At 43.6% G+C, this 15,017-nt stretch overlaps 1 protein-coding gene and 1 long non-coding RNA gene across 2 annotated transcripts in view; one reads left to right on the top strand and one right to left on the bottom strand.

Moving 5' to 3' along the window:
* Positions 1–15,017, bottom strand: part of LOC117668620 (calcium/calmodulin-dependent protein kinase type IV-like) — a 69,135-nt gene that overhangs the window by 13,740 nt on the left and 40,378 nt on the right. The window contains exons 6-9 of the mRNA XM_087893676.1: positions 12,373–12,463; positions 10,029–10,103; positions 6,440–6,515; positions 1,284–1,410 (exon numbers count right to left, since the gene is read on the bottom strand). Coding sequence (XP_087749802.1) covers positions 1,284–1,410; positions 6,440–6,515; positions 10,029–10,103; positions 12,373–12,463 — 369 coding nt within the window. The remainder of the gene's footprint in view (positions 1–1,283; positions 1,411–6,439; positions 6,516–10,028; positions 10,104–12,372; positions 12,464–15,017) is intronic.
* The window catches only part of LOC117668624 (uncharacterized), a 53,036-nt gene that overhangs the window by 33,023 nt on the left and 4,996 nt on the right, over positions 1–15,017 (top strand). The window lies entirely within an intron of this gene.

The following is a 15,017-nucleotide window of genomic DNA, read 5'->3' as shown; positions in this document are numbered from 1 at the left end:
GTCTTTTTCACATGGTGTGGACTCGGCCAGTCAAGGCACTTGTACCAATAGAAGAGAATATGTATAGCTCAGAGTTGAACTGTGGGGTCTTTCGTGCTCTCTGAGCTTGGTTGTTTTCTTGCAGACATCTCATTATCAAACTAGGTAACATCATCAGGGCTAGAAGGGCAAACTCCACTCCCTTCTAGTCTAGCCCTGAAGAGGTTGATTAGTTGGGTAATGAAATGTCTGCAACAAAACAACCAAGCTCAGAAAACACCAAGGACCCCACATGGAACTGGCGTCCCACTGCTCTCTCCAACCCCAGAGAGATCGAAGCATATCTCTACAGAAGAATGGAAGGCGAGTCTGGTACTTTCATTTGCAGGATGATGCTTGAGGGGATGTAGTGCAGGGGTGGGATTCAGTTGTTCGGACCAGTTCAGGCAAACTGGAGGCTTCCGGAGGGCTCTGGGAGGGTGAAAAACAGGCCTCCCAGAAGTCTGGAAATGGGCCAGTTTCCGGCCTCCGGAACCTGGGGGAGGCCTTTTTCACCCTCCCGGAGACTCAAGAAAAGCCTCCGGAGCGTGGGGAGGGTGTAAAACAAGCTGACCTGAAGTCCAGAAATGGGCCTGTTTCTGGCCTCCAGAGAGCCTCCGGTGCCTGGGGAAGGCTGTTTTTGCTCTCCTGGAGGCTCGAGGAAAACCTCTGGAGCCTGAGAAGGGCAAAAACGCCCCCCACTGTGGTTCAGGAGGCCGAGTAGGTCATGGCCAACATGGCCACGGCCACCCAGCAAGGGCAGAGAACCGGTTGCTAAAGTTTTTGAATCCCACCCCTGATGTGGTGCCTGAAGAACATGAGTTTAACCTTTCATAGCAATAGTATTTAGGCTTCTATACCACCCAGTATATTATATCACTGGGCGGTTTACTGTGTAGAGCAGAGGTGGGGAACTATGGCTCCTTTATGACTTGTGGACTTCAACAGCATGGCTGGCTCAGGAATTCTGGGAGTTGAAGTCCACAAGTCATAAAAGGGCCAGAGTTCCCCACGCCTGATGTAGAGCATTATTTACATATTGCCTTCAACAATCAGGATCCTCATTTTAGTGGCTTCGGAAAGATGGAAGGCTGAGTCAACCTTGAGCCCCATCAGGATCGAACTCCAGGTTGTGGGCAGAGTTAGCCTGCAATACTGCACTTTAACCACTGTGCCACCAGGGCTCCTTAATGCATGCCAGAACAAGCAGATGCAGACAGGGGCCGATCATCTGCAAGGGCAGTGCTCAAAATACAGGAACTCACCAGATCCTTGGCATTGAGGGACACTTCATCCCACCAAGGGGAGACAAACTCATAGTCACAATTTAGGATTCGGCTGTACATGTACTGATCTCCTCTTGGGTCAAAGAAGGGCTCAAAGCCACACAGCCTAGGGGAAAAAAAAGAGGAAGAAACAGATCCCTATAATTTGGGAATTTGATTTATTTATGTATATTTATTTATTTTTATTTTATTTTATTAAAATTTATATGCCGCCCTTCTCTCGAAGGACTCGGGGCGGCTCACAAGTATAAAATGACAAAAAAACCAATATCACTAAATAGCATTAAAAGTCCAATTTAAAATCCTACAGTTAACTAAAAAACCCAACCAGATCAGGTGATTTGAGTAAAAAGCCAGGTCTTAAATTCTTTGCAGAAGGAACGGAGATCAGGGGCTGTCCGGAGCTCGGTGGGTAATTCATTCGAGGGTCGGCGCAGCCACCGAGAACGCCCTCAATCTGGGGGCTGCCAGCCGACATTGTCTGGGCGATGGCACCCGGAGGAGGGCAGCCCTATGTGACCGCACTGGGCAGTGGGAGGCTGGTAGGAGGTGGTCCCGCAAGTACCCCGGGCCCATGCCATGTAGGGCTTTATAGGCGAGAGCCAGCACCTTGAAGCGGATCCGAAAGGCCACCGGCAGCCAGTGCAGCTCGCGCAGGAGAGGTATTATACGGGAGTAACGAGAAGCTCCGGTAACAACCCGCGCAGCCGCATTCTGGACCAGCTGGAGCCTCCGAATGCAATGTATATCCCGCCTTTATTATTTTTACAAATAACTTAAGGTGGCGAACATATCCAACCCGCCTTCCTCCTCCTATTTTCTCCACTACAACAACCCTGTGAAGTGGGTTAGGTTGAGAGAAAGTGATTGGCCCAGAGACATCCAGCTGGCTTTCATGCCTAGAATAGGACTAGAACTCAAAGGCTCCTGGTGATCGCTGGCCTCCATTTATGGTCATAAGCCGAGGATTACCTGAAGTTGGTTACCCGGGGGTTTAGCTCTCTTCCTTTTTTTCCCCTTTCTTGATGTATTTCATTTTCTTTTGCTTTTTATTTGTTAGTCACACTAAGTTGTTACTGAGTCATGCTTGAAACTGAATCAATCAATCAATTAGTGTGGGAGGGGTGTAATTACAGTAGTGGCCAAAAGTGTGGAAACCTTTTGGGAAAAGTGTATTTTCTAAAACAAGCTAATAATACCCCTTTTTTTTTGGAGTAGTACCATAAAATTATATATCAATGGAAAGATAATTTAATCAATAATGTAATGCAATAAGTTTTATGAAGGATTTGCTATTAGAATAGCAGTTACAGTATAAAGAAGAAAAGTGAAACACGTAGAAAAAACGAGATATACAAAAATTATCACCATGTCAGTTAATAGTTGGTTAACCTTTAGCATAAATTACGGCCTTACAACATCTTTCCATGGAGTGAACCAACTCTTTTAGTTCTGCAGCTATTATAATGTGAAACCAAGATTGAATGATTTCCTCTATTAACTGGGTTTTATTGCTGGGTCGCTTCTGACTAACAAGTTTCTTTAGCTGGTTCCATAGATTTTCAATTGGGTTAAGATCTGGGCTATTCCCAGGACATTCCAGCAGTGGAATATGATTATCTTGAAACTCAAAAAAAAAAAAAAAAAAGTGATCTTATTAGTCATCAAACCTCAAAAATACACTTTTCCCAAAAGATTTCCACAATTTTGGCCACTACTGTAGCTGGGTTTGATTTTCCGCCTCTGTAGCTTTCCTGTTCACTGCTTCCTTCTCCCACCTCATCTCTGAGGCACTGTAGGCCCTTCACTTACATTGCAAAGTAAAACTAAGACTCCTGTCCTAAATATACCGGTAGTCCTCAACTTACGACCACCATTGAGCCCAAAATTTCTGTTGTTAAGTGAGACATTTGTTAAGTGAGTTTTGCCCCGTTTTCTTGCCTCCGTTGTTTAGTGAATCACAGCGGTTGATAAATTAGTAATCCGGTTGTTAAGTGAACCTGTCTTCCCCATTGACTTTGCTGGCCAGAAGGTTGCAAAAGGGAGTCACATGACCTTGGGACACAGTAACGGTCATAAGTGGGAAACAGTTGCCAAGCATCTGAATTTCGATCATGCAACCGTGGGGATGCCACAAAGGTTGTAACTGTGAAAAATTATCATAAGTCACTTTTTTCAGTGCCATTGTAACTTTGAACGGTCACTAAATGAGGACTACATTACAATGTTAAGGATTTGTTTGTGTTTTGGCATACGCCACTATGATTAAACAAATCTCAGCAAAGTAGAAGTCAAATGAGTCAAATGAGGCACATGAGTTATCCACGATAATCGAATTAAGGTAAAGGTAAAGGTAAAGGTTCCCCTTGCACAAAAGTGCTAGTCATTCCTGACTCTAGGGGGCGGTGCTCATCTCCGTTTCAAAGCCGAAGAGCCAGCACTGTCCGAAGACGTCTCTGTGGTCATATGGCCAGCATGATTAAACGCCAAAGACGCATGAAATGCTGTTACCTTCCCACCAAACGTGGTCCCTATTTTTCTACTTGCACTTTTTACGTGTTTTTGAACTGCTAAGTTGGCAGAAGCTGGGACAGGTAACAGGAGCTCACTCTGTTACGCGGCGCTAGGGATTCGAACCGCCGAACTGCTGACCTTTCGATCGACAAGCTCAGCGTCTTAGCCACTGAGGCACCATGTCCCATTTATTTATTTATTTATAATGCAATTATAGAAGTTAAAAATCATAACTCCCAATAACATAAACACAGATAGGGTATTCCTTCCATCAGCTACGTTTTTAAAGACTTCTGGAAGAGCTCTGATTTAATATATGCTTCTGAAATGAGGTTGAGGTTAATCTAGCTTCTCATTAGTGAGAAACATTTCCTGCTGGCCTCAGTGCTCCTAACTTCATGGTATTGGAGAACTACAAAGCATTTTTCCGGAAATATTCTTATTGGGCTATCGATTCTTAGCTGAAGGAGGTGACCCTTAAGGCATCTCAGTACCGAGCCAACTACAGTTTTATAGGTTAAAAAACAACACTACTTAAACTAGAAACCTGTTAGCAACAGATTTATTAGCCTCATGCAGCAGTTATGATGTGAGGATGTTCTCCACGGCTCGGGGCTGTTCATCAGTCTTTCTGCTGGCAAAAACAGTTTGGCATAAAATCGTATTGCCAACCTGCCAGCAGGTGGTGGTGCCCATATTTGCTGTGTGCAGGGCAGCTTAAGGAAAGAGAGTGTTGCATAGTTAGTCCTTGATATATGACCACAATGGAGCCCAACGTTTCTGTTGCTCAGCAAGGCAGTGCTTAAGTGAGTTGGGCTCCATTTTAATAATAATAATAATAATAATAATAATAATAATAATAATAATAATAATTATTATTATTATTATTATTATTATTATTTTATTTCTATACCGCCCTTCTCCCGAAGGACTCAGGGCGGTGTACAGCCTATTTAAAAACGCAAAACAAAACAACGATTAAAATTTAAAATCATTAAATAATTAGGCTCCAATTAAAATCCCAAAAATTTAAAATACCCCAATTTAAAATCGTTATGTTGATAGACCGGCCTGGCGGAACAACAGGGTCTTCAGTGCGCAGCGAAACACCCGGAGGTCGGAGATCTTACATATTTCCAGGGGCAGTTCATTCCATTTTACAACTTTTTTTTTTTTTTGGCCACAGTTGTTAAGTGAGTCACTCCAATTGTTAAATGAATCATACAGTGGTTCAGCGAATCTGACTTCCCCCTATTGATTTTGCTGGTCAGAAGCCAGCTTGGAAAGGTTACAAATGGGAATCACACGACTCGGGGACACTGCAACCGTCAGAAGTACATGTCAGTTGCCAAGTGCCTGAATTTTGATCACATGACCGTGGGGATGCTGCAACGTGTCATAAATCACTTTTTTTCCCAGTGCTGTTGTAACTTTAAATGGTCACTAAACAAATGGTTGTAAGCAGGGGTGGGATTCAAATATTTTAGCAACCGGTTCTCTGTCCGTTTGCTGGGTGGCCGTGGCCATGGTGGGTGTGGCCTACTCAGCCTCCTACACCACAGCGGGGGGGGGGCATTTTCACCCTCCCCAAGCTCCAGAGGCTTTCCTTGAGCCTCTGGGAGGGTGAAACCACCTCCCCCAGGTTCCAGAGACCCTCCAGAGGCCAGAAATGGGCCTGTTTCTGGACTTCCGGAACTTCCGGGAGGCCCGTTTTTCATCCTCCCAGAGCCTCCGCACAGGAACTGCACTTAGCTGGCATCCAAAACGGGCCGCGTGGAGCAGGAGTGGGTTCTACTTACCTTTACTACTGGTTCGCATCATGCTCGCGCACTCTTCTGCGCATGAGCAGAAGCTTCTGCGCATGCACAGATCAACTTTGATGACATCCGGGTCAGTGGGCGGAGCCTCCCACCGATTTTACTACTGATTCTTGCGAACCGGTCCGAACCTGGGGCAACCCACCACTGGTGTGGAGGCTCCTGGGAGGGGAGGGGCAGGGTGGGCGGGGCCAGCCAGTCCCTGCAACTACCAGTTTGGCGAACCAGATATAAAATTAGCATCCGGTTCTCCTGAACTGGTCCGAACCGGCTGAATCCTACCTCTGGTTGTAAGCTAAGGATTACGTGTACTCTTTTTGAAGCTTTGTGGACAAGAACAGGAAAAGATGTTTTTTACCAGAACAACCTGAAACAAGACCCCTCTTGACATTCTTATACTTTTGCCTATTCCTTTTTTTTTAAATAATACACTGAAAGCACATAAAAAAGAAAATAGCATGCCTGTTAGTGTGCATTTATATGTGTGTATGTGTGTGTGGGGGGAAGTCAGAAAAATTTCGTGAATTTATTTGGAGAGAGAAATAAACAAGAGAGAGAGAGTGGGAGGTAAAGAGATGGGGCTGAAAGGATCTAATTTATTTTTAAGCTGAAAGCAGAGAACAGCAGAAATTATGAGTGGGTGAGAATCACCTCCTCCTCCAAACCCCCCCCCCCAAAACCCAGAATAAGACGAGGCATATTTCACATCATGCTTGTTTGCTGGGCCATGCTTGAAAGGAACAGTGCGATTGAGCAAATCACCACGACAGGAGTTTTGTGTCAAAGTATTTTAGCATTACTCACAAAATGTATGTTATGACGCCTACAGACCACATATCCACTTCAGGGCCATATGGTGAGCCATGGAGAATTTCGGGTGCTGAAGGTATTTGGAAAATAAACAAAAGACAGAATCGAGAAAGAGAGAGAAGAGTTGGCAGACATACCTTGGCTTCCATTTCCCACCCACCCCTCTCCCGCTATGACTCTCTTCCCTGCTCATTCCCCTAAGCATAAATGGTGAAAACTCACACTCCTTCACGGATGACGGGCAATTTTCTTGGATGTTTTCCAACCTGACACTTGCTATCACTTCCACTTTTGCAAACTCATGGGGAAGGAGAAGAGAGTGGCATATTATTGTTTGCCCATTCTTCCCTGGTGGCCCTTGGAAACAGAACGGATAAAGCCTAAAGATACCTGTAGCCCAAATGATCTGCCCAAAAGCCTTCTCATTTGAGACAGGATAAGTGGTAAAATGAGGATGCTAAAACCAGATGACCACTAGATGGTAGAAAAGCTCCATAAAACTTTCTCTGTTGCCATCTGGTGGCTGTCTGAATGTCTGCAATTCAGATCCTTTAGGCCAGGCAGCCATTATCTCAGCCATTAAGGCAGGGGTGTCAAACTCTATTTCATTGAGGATTGCATCAGGGTTGTGTTTGACCTCGGGGGGCAGGGGTGGGTATGGCCAGCTTAATGTCACTCATGTTGGGGCGCCTATTGAGGCTGAGCACTCTGCCAGTGAAAACGGGTTCCCGGGCTCCATTTTTGGTTGTGATGGCTTCTTGCAACCCTCTGCCCGAGCTCCCTTTTCGCTGGCAGAGGCACCGCAGGCTGCTCCTTTGCTGTTTCCAGGGCAGCCTTGCGGGCCAGATTTAAGCACTTCGCGGGCCACATCCGGCTTGAGTTTGACACCCCTGAACTAAGGCATCTTTCCACCAGCTTTGTAACACTTCTCCAATGGGCTTTCCAGAGGGGAATACTTCAGCATGCCCATTGCTGAGAATTCTGGGAATTTCAAAGAACCTCTCTTTAAGGAAACCTAGTATAGCGGGTAGCATAAACCATATGACGAACGGTTGAGGGAATTGGGTATGTCTAACCTATGGAAGAGAAGGATTAGCTGACACCAGAGCTATTTTCCCGTACTTGAGGGACTGACACAGGATGGAGGGGATCGACTTATTTTCCAAAGTATCTGAGGGCGGGACAAGAAGCAATGGGTGAAAGCTCCTTAAAGAGAAATCCAACCTGGAACTAAGGAGGAATTTCCTGACACAGAAAATAATCAGTAGAACAGCTTGCCTCCCAGAGTTGTGGGTGCTCCATAGCTGGAGGTTTTAAAAAAAAGGTTGGACATCCATTTGTTCAGGATGCAGTAAGATCTCCTTTCTTGGAGACGGGTTTGGACTAGAAGACCTCCAAGGACCTTTCCACTCCTATAATTCTATGATTCTAGATGTATTTATTCCAGGAAAGTTTCCTTCAGGTTTTCTGCTCCTTAGAGAATGGACAGAAGGATGGCTGATCTGAGATGATGAAAATTCTTGGTTGCCATGCTGAGGAGGCACTAGAACCTGGGTCTCCCCATTCTTAGTCCACCTCTTTCATCATTAATGGGCCCACCTTAGCTCTTGGGCTGAGAGGGTGGGCTTGGCTCAAAGTCCCCCCTGAACCTGGATTTCCCCACTTCTGGTCCAGTAGCTTCACCACTAAATCCTGGCTCTTGAGAACTCAATGTTGTGGTTAAGGCAATGATGGTGAACCTTTTTTTCCTCGGGTGCTGCGCGATAGTGCACACCCGTGTGTCAACACCCATAATGCAATGCCCTCCCACAGGCCCCGTTCCCGCACACACAACCCTCCTGCACTCCCCCCACCCCCCACGCATGCATGTGCGACCCCCATTTTGGTGCTAGCAGGCCTCCCTGAAGCCTCCTGGGACCAAAAATGAGGTGCGGGGGGGGGGGCGCACTCCACCACCCCCTGCGCATGCGCGCATGTCTCCCGGCAGAGACCGGAAAATCAGCTAGCCAGCAGGAGGCGTGCGGGCATGTACGGTGGAGCTGACCTGGGGATCGGCTTGCGTCCCCACAGAGATGGCTCCGCACGCTACCTGTGGCACGCGTGCCATAGGTTCGCCATCATGGGGTTAAGGCATCAGGCCATAAACTAGGAGACCATGAGTTCTAGTTCTGCCTTAGGCAGGAAGACAGCTGGGTGACTTTGGGCCAGTCCATCTCCCTAGCAGGAAAAATAAGGGGAAACCACTTTTGAAAATGCTGCCAAGAAATCTAAGGGATTAGTTCTACTGGTTGGTTGGAGTCAACAGTGAGTCAAAGACACATACGCACATGCGCACACACAAACAAAGAATTAAGAAGAGCCTTGGTGGCACAGCAGACTAAAGTGCTGTTAAGTAGCACCAGCTGCCTGCAATTACTACAAGTTCAAATCTCACCAGGCTCAAGGTTGACTCAGCCTTCCATCCTTTCAAGGTAGGTAAAATGAGGACCCGGATTGTGGGGGCAATAAGCTGACTTTGTATAAAAAAAGAACACCGCTTAGGGGGGCCAAAAGCCCTACTAAACAGGTATGTACAAAAGTATGAAGGCTATTGCTTAACGCATTGTAAGCCGCCCTGAGTCTCCGGAGAAGGGCGGCATATAAATCGAACTAATAATAAATAAATAAATAAATAAATAAATAAATAAATAAATAAATAAATAAGGGAAAGGTTTCTTCTATGAAACTAAGTTCCTATGGAGAGCTAGCTGATATTCAGAAGATCAGTGGGTAAAGCTAAATGAAAAATTCCGTAAGAAACATGATATTATCACCATCGTTCTGTAATGGGCGCTTGGAAGCCGAATATCTGTATCTTTCTGTGTGTAAAAAGAGACCGGGTAATAACCCAATTCAGGAATGCTACCTTATTAAAGGTTACAAAGGTTTGCTTTGGTTTTTAAAAGGATAAAGAGGCTTTCCTCTAGGGAAAATTTGACAGAACAATTATTAAGTATGGCCCAGGGTTAAAAAGGCAACAAGAGATAAAATGGAATACTTTATAGCAGTGTTTCTCAACCTCAGCAATTTTAAGACGGATGGACTTCAACGCCCAGAATTCAACATGTTAGCTGGGGAGTTCTGGGAGTTGAAATCCACCCGTTCTTAAAATTGCTGAGGTTGAGAAACGCTGCTTTATAGAATAAAATAATGCCTGAATCAGATGACACTTTCTATCATGTGCAGTTTACACACTGATTTGGGAACAGTAGCAAGAAACAGGCTTTAGGTGGAATAAGACTGGCTGGTAAACTGAAAGAAACCACCAGATCTGAGTTGCAAATCTTCACATGACCACTAGGAAGCAGTAGAGAGAAAGAAAGTCTAACATTTTGCTGGCACCTAGTTGACATCTGGATTTTCACACCCCACATATAGTACTCCTGCAAAATATCTTTTCTTAAAAGAGCACAGTTGTTTATAAAGCTGGGCACTTTCTTCTTAGAAATAGGGCCCAGAGTAATGAATGCGCTTCCCTTTCTCTTGCATCTGTTACTTCCTTAACCTGGATAGACTTCCCCATTGCTCTCCATCACATACTCACCACAGTATCCTGGTGTGCCGCATACGGTTTTCATCGTATCTTGCTCATCCACAATTTTAGATAAACCGAAATCACCTGGGAGAAAACAGAGATTGTTGTGTTGTGCGTGAAAAAGAATATTTGTAGCTCAGGGTTAAAACGGTGTGATCCTTGGTGCTGTCTGAGTTTGGTTGTTTTGTTGCAGATGTTTCATTACCATGCCAGGGAACATCATCAGTGGTTGTAGGGAGTGGGGTTTGCTCTCATTTTATAATCTAGTGGTTCGCCCAGGCAGGGTTGGTGGGAGTGGTGTTGGAGGTCCTTTGGTTGTATATTTACTCTGGCTGCAGCATCCCGAAACCATGTGCAGACTTCCCAGGGGGCTTCCAACAAGGGAAGCCAATGTGCGAAGCCAGATTCGCTTAATGAACATGTGATTCATTTAACAACTTCAGTGGTTCGCTTAACCACCGTGGGAAAAAAGTCATAAAAAATCAAATGCAACTAACTAAATCTCCTTGCTGAGGAACGGAGACTCTGATCCCAATTGTGGTCACAAGTCAAGGTCTACCTGAGCTATCTTTATCAGTAGCTCAGGGTTGAACTGTGGACTCCTTGGTGCTCTCTTAGCTTGGTTGATGTTTTTCGTAGTTCATTACCCAGTGAATGACTAGGTAACGTTATCAGCATAAGAAAGGCAACCAAATAAGAATCTGGAACTCCAAGAGAAGAGAATATTCGTAGTTCAGGATTCAGTTATGGAGTCCTTGGTGCTCTCTCTTTCATGCTCTCTGAGCTTAATTGTTTACCTGCAGACGTTTCACTACCCACCTAGGTAACATCAGCAATGCTGATGGTGTTGCCTAGTTGAGTAATGAAACATCTGCAAGAAAACCACCAAGCTGAGAGAGCACCAAAGACCCCATGGATATGCATTCTTTGTGGGATGAATTTTAGATCAATTGATTCTTAAGCCATCTCCCACCCTTGAGACTCAGTTAGGATTTGGCCCTCTGGCCCTCACTAGAGTAATTATTCCTGTATATTAAAATCATAGTAATTAACAGAATCATGCAGAATGTTACTGATATTCCATTATGGGCTATAGTAATAGACAAAATTATTTGTAAGGAAAAAATGCTGTGTCATTCTGCTTAAAGATAAAGGTAAAGATTCCCCTCGCACATATGTGCTAGTCATTCCTGACTTTAGGGGGCGGTGCTCATCTCCGTTTCAAAGCCGAAGAGCCAGCGCTATCTGAAGACGTCTCCATGGTCATTGAAAGGCGCATTGAACGCTGTTACCTCCCCACCAAAGGTGGTCCCTATTTTTCTACTTGCATTTTTTACCTGCTTTCGAACTGCTAGGTTGGCAGAAGCTTGGACAAGTAACGGGATCTCACTCCATTACGCAGCGCTAGGGATTCGAACCGCCAACCTTTCTGATCAACAAACTCACCGTCTTAGCCACTGAGCCACCACGTCCCACATCATTCTGCTTACAGCAGAAAATATTGTTAAAACAGTAATTCTAATACAGGTAGTCCTTGACTTACGACCGCCATTGAACCCCAAATTTCTGTTGCTGAGTGAGACATTTGTTCAGTGAGTTTTATTCCATTTTACGACTTTTCTTGCCACAGTTGTTAAGTAAATCACTGCACTTGTTAAATTAGTAACATGGTTGTTAAGTGAATCTGGCTTCTCCACTAACTTTGCTTGCCAGAAGTTTACAAATGTGATCACATGATCCTGGGACACTGCAACCGTCATAAATATCAGCCTGTTGCCAAGCGTCTGAATTTTGATCACATGCTGTAATGATTGTAAATGTGAAAAACGAACAAAAATCACCTTTTCAGTGATGTAACTTCGAACGGCCAATAAATGAATTTTTATAAGTCATTGTGGTTCTGTGTGTGTGCTGTTAAATTAGTCAACCCATATTTTAAGGTATAATCTAATAGAAAGAACACCCATTTCTCCCCAAAGTCTGTTAAATTCAAAATCCTGTCATTTGTGTAAGCTGCATAATGCAAACCATGTAAATTTATACAAATATCACATTAGATAACATCTTACATAATGTATCATAAATTCTTTCCCCCCCCTCACTTTAGATCATATTTCTATTGATGATTTATAACCTTTATATCAGTTTGCGTCAAAAGACGTGAATTGACGCAAAGGACATAATTTGCAACGCCTGCAAAACGACATCATCACACAATTGATGTTAATTGCCATAATGGTGCATTTTTCCACGTAGGGGATATTTGTGAACAATGGATACCACTCTCCCACCATTAGTCTGTTAAAAGAATTTCATTATATAATATTTTCTGTTTATTTCATCCCACACATACCAATTTTGAGAGGAGCATCGGGGGAGAGATCTGCGTAGAGAAGGTTTTCTGGTTTGAGATCACGGTGGACAACTCCATTTGAATGCAGATACTAAAAGCGACAAAGACAGAAAATCACACAACATTTCTGTAATAAAAAGTCCTTTACCTCTATATGCTGTCAAAAAGGATTCCTTTTGACACAAGCCAATGAATTATTTCTTATTTCTTTAATGTATTTAATCAAATTATTAGCCACCTCAAATGACAAAGTAACTTTAGGTGGCATTTTGATGGCGTTTCAAATTTTTCCAACTTGTGGCATTTTTGTACCACCACTTAAAACATCATGTATAGGTAGTCCTCAACTTACAATAGTGAATGTGCAAAGTTACAACGACACTGAAAAAAGTGACTTATGGCCTTTTTTCACCTTTGCAGCATCCCCATGAGCATGTGATCATAATTCAGATGCTTGGCAACTGGTTCCTATTTATGACGGTGGCAGTATCCCAGAGTCATGTGATCCCCATTTTGCGACCTGCTGACAAGCAAAGTCAATGGGGAAGCCAAATTCACTTGACAACTGGGTTACTAACTTATCAACTGCAGTGGTTCACTTAAAAACTGAGGTAAAAAATGGTTGTAAAATGGGGCAAAATTCACTTAACAAATGTCTCACTTAACAACAGAAATGTTGGGCTCAATTGTGGATGTAAATCAAGGACTACCTATAGTAATACAGGTAGGCCTCAACTTATGACCATAATTGGGGTCAGAACTTCTGTCGCTAATCAATGTGGCTGTTGCCCAATTTTACTATCTTTTTTTGTCACGGTCATTAAAGGAATCCAGCTTCCCCCATTGACTAATCTTATCAGGAGTCGCTGGGAAGGTCGCAAATGGCCATCATGTGTCCCTAGGCCACGGCAGCCATCATAAATGGATGTCAGTTGCCATGTGCCCAAATTTTGATCATGTGAGTGCTGCAACGGTCGTAAAGTGTGAGAATCGGTCATAAGAGTTTTTTCAGCACCATCATAACTTTTAATGGTTGTTAAATGAATCATCGTAAGTCAAGGGCTATTTGTAGTAGCATTCCAATGTAAACCGACAAGGTATTACAGAAACAGGTAGCCCTCGACGTACGACCACAATTGAGCCCACATTTTCTGTTGTTAACTGAGACATTTGTTAAGTGAGTTCTGTCCCGTTACACAAACTTTCTTGCCACAGTTGTTAAGTGAATCACTGCAGTTGATAAGTTAGTAACTCGGTCGTTAAGTGAATTGGGTTTTCCCATTGACTTTGCTTGTCAGGTGGTCGCAAAAGGGGATCACATGACCCCGGGACACAGCAATGGTCATAAGTATGAACCAGTTGCCAAGCATCTGAATTTTGATCTGGTGAACATGGGATGCTACAAAGGTTGTAACTTTGAAAAATGGTCATAAGTCATTTTTTTCAATGCCGTTGTAACTTTGAACAGTCACTTTTTTTTTTTTAAAATTTGATTTATATGCCACCCTTCTCCGGAGACTCAGGGCGGCTTACAATGTGCTAAGCTATAGCCTTAATCCTTTTGTATATTTATACAAAGTCAGCTTATTGCCCCCACAACTGGGTCCTCAATTTACCTACCTTAGAAAGGATGGAAGGCTGAGTCAACCTTGAGCCTGGCGAGATTCGAACCTGCAGTAATTGCAGGCAGCTGGTCTTAATAACAGGGTGCTTTAGACCACTGTACTACCAGGCTCTAACAGTTCACTAAATGAACTGTTGTAACTCAAGGACTATCTGTAGACTTTTCAAGCCTAGTGTACCATTATTTGATATCTTATTATATAAGGTCTCCTGCCTGAGAAGGGGGTTGAACTAGAAGACCTCCAAGATCCCTTTCAACTTCGACGATGTTCTGTTTTGTTCTGTTCTAAATTTATTAGCTTGCACCAACTCTATTTGCATTCTGTGCAGGGTAGTTATAGCCTTGTTTCTGAATTATTAAGATATTCAAATAAAAGTCTAAGTTCCCGAGCACAATAGTGACTTCAATTGCTAATTTCTTTTTATTTTATCGTTTTCTCCCAAATCATTAATAAAGGCACATACAGTATATTCACAGATTACACAGCAACCACAAACTGACCAAATGATGGGCAAGTCTACACTGGTGCTGTGAATAAATTAAAGTAGGGGCACAATTACAGGCACAAGAACAAATTATAGGAACAAATGATATTCTCTCCTATTGAAATGATAGGCAGAAAGTGCAAAGGAGCTGCTTCTGCTTAAAAACGGTGGGGAGCCTTTGTTGGATTATTTCTGAATAATTCTAAATAATTATATCAGGAGTTTAAGCACAGCAAAAGCACATTGCTCTGTATTGTTGTTCGGATGGCTGGGGGATTCTGGGAATTGGAGTCTACAGGTCTTAAAGTGGCAAAAGTCGGACACCCTTGTCCTGCATTGAAAAAAACCCCAATTGTTCTTTTCATTCACTCAGCTGTTAAGAACTCTGTCCGTTCGATAGCATTTCTTTCATACCCCCGAATGATGGAGCCAAATTTTGCACAAAGCTAACGATGGGACCACTTTTGTATATGAATTTCTCTCATATTTTAAAACCCCTGGTTGCCTTGGAAACCATCTTCCCTGACCTTTAGTAC

Source organism: Pantherophis guttatus, chromosome 1, assembly GCF_059756535.1.
Source record: "Pantherophis guttatus breed Tessera chromosome 1, ASM5975653v1, whole genome shotgun sequence".
In the NCBI taxonomy this organism is placed as follows: domain Eukaryota; kingdom Metazoa; phylum Chordata; class Lepidosauria; order Squamata; family Colubridae; genus Pantherophis; species Pantherophis guttatus.
Note: the sequence above shows the minus strand (reverse complement) of the source record. Positions and strands in the feature narration are given on the sequence as shown.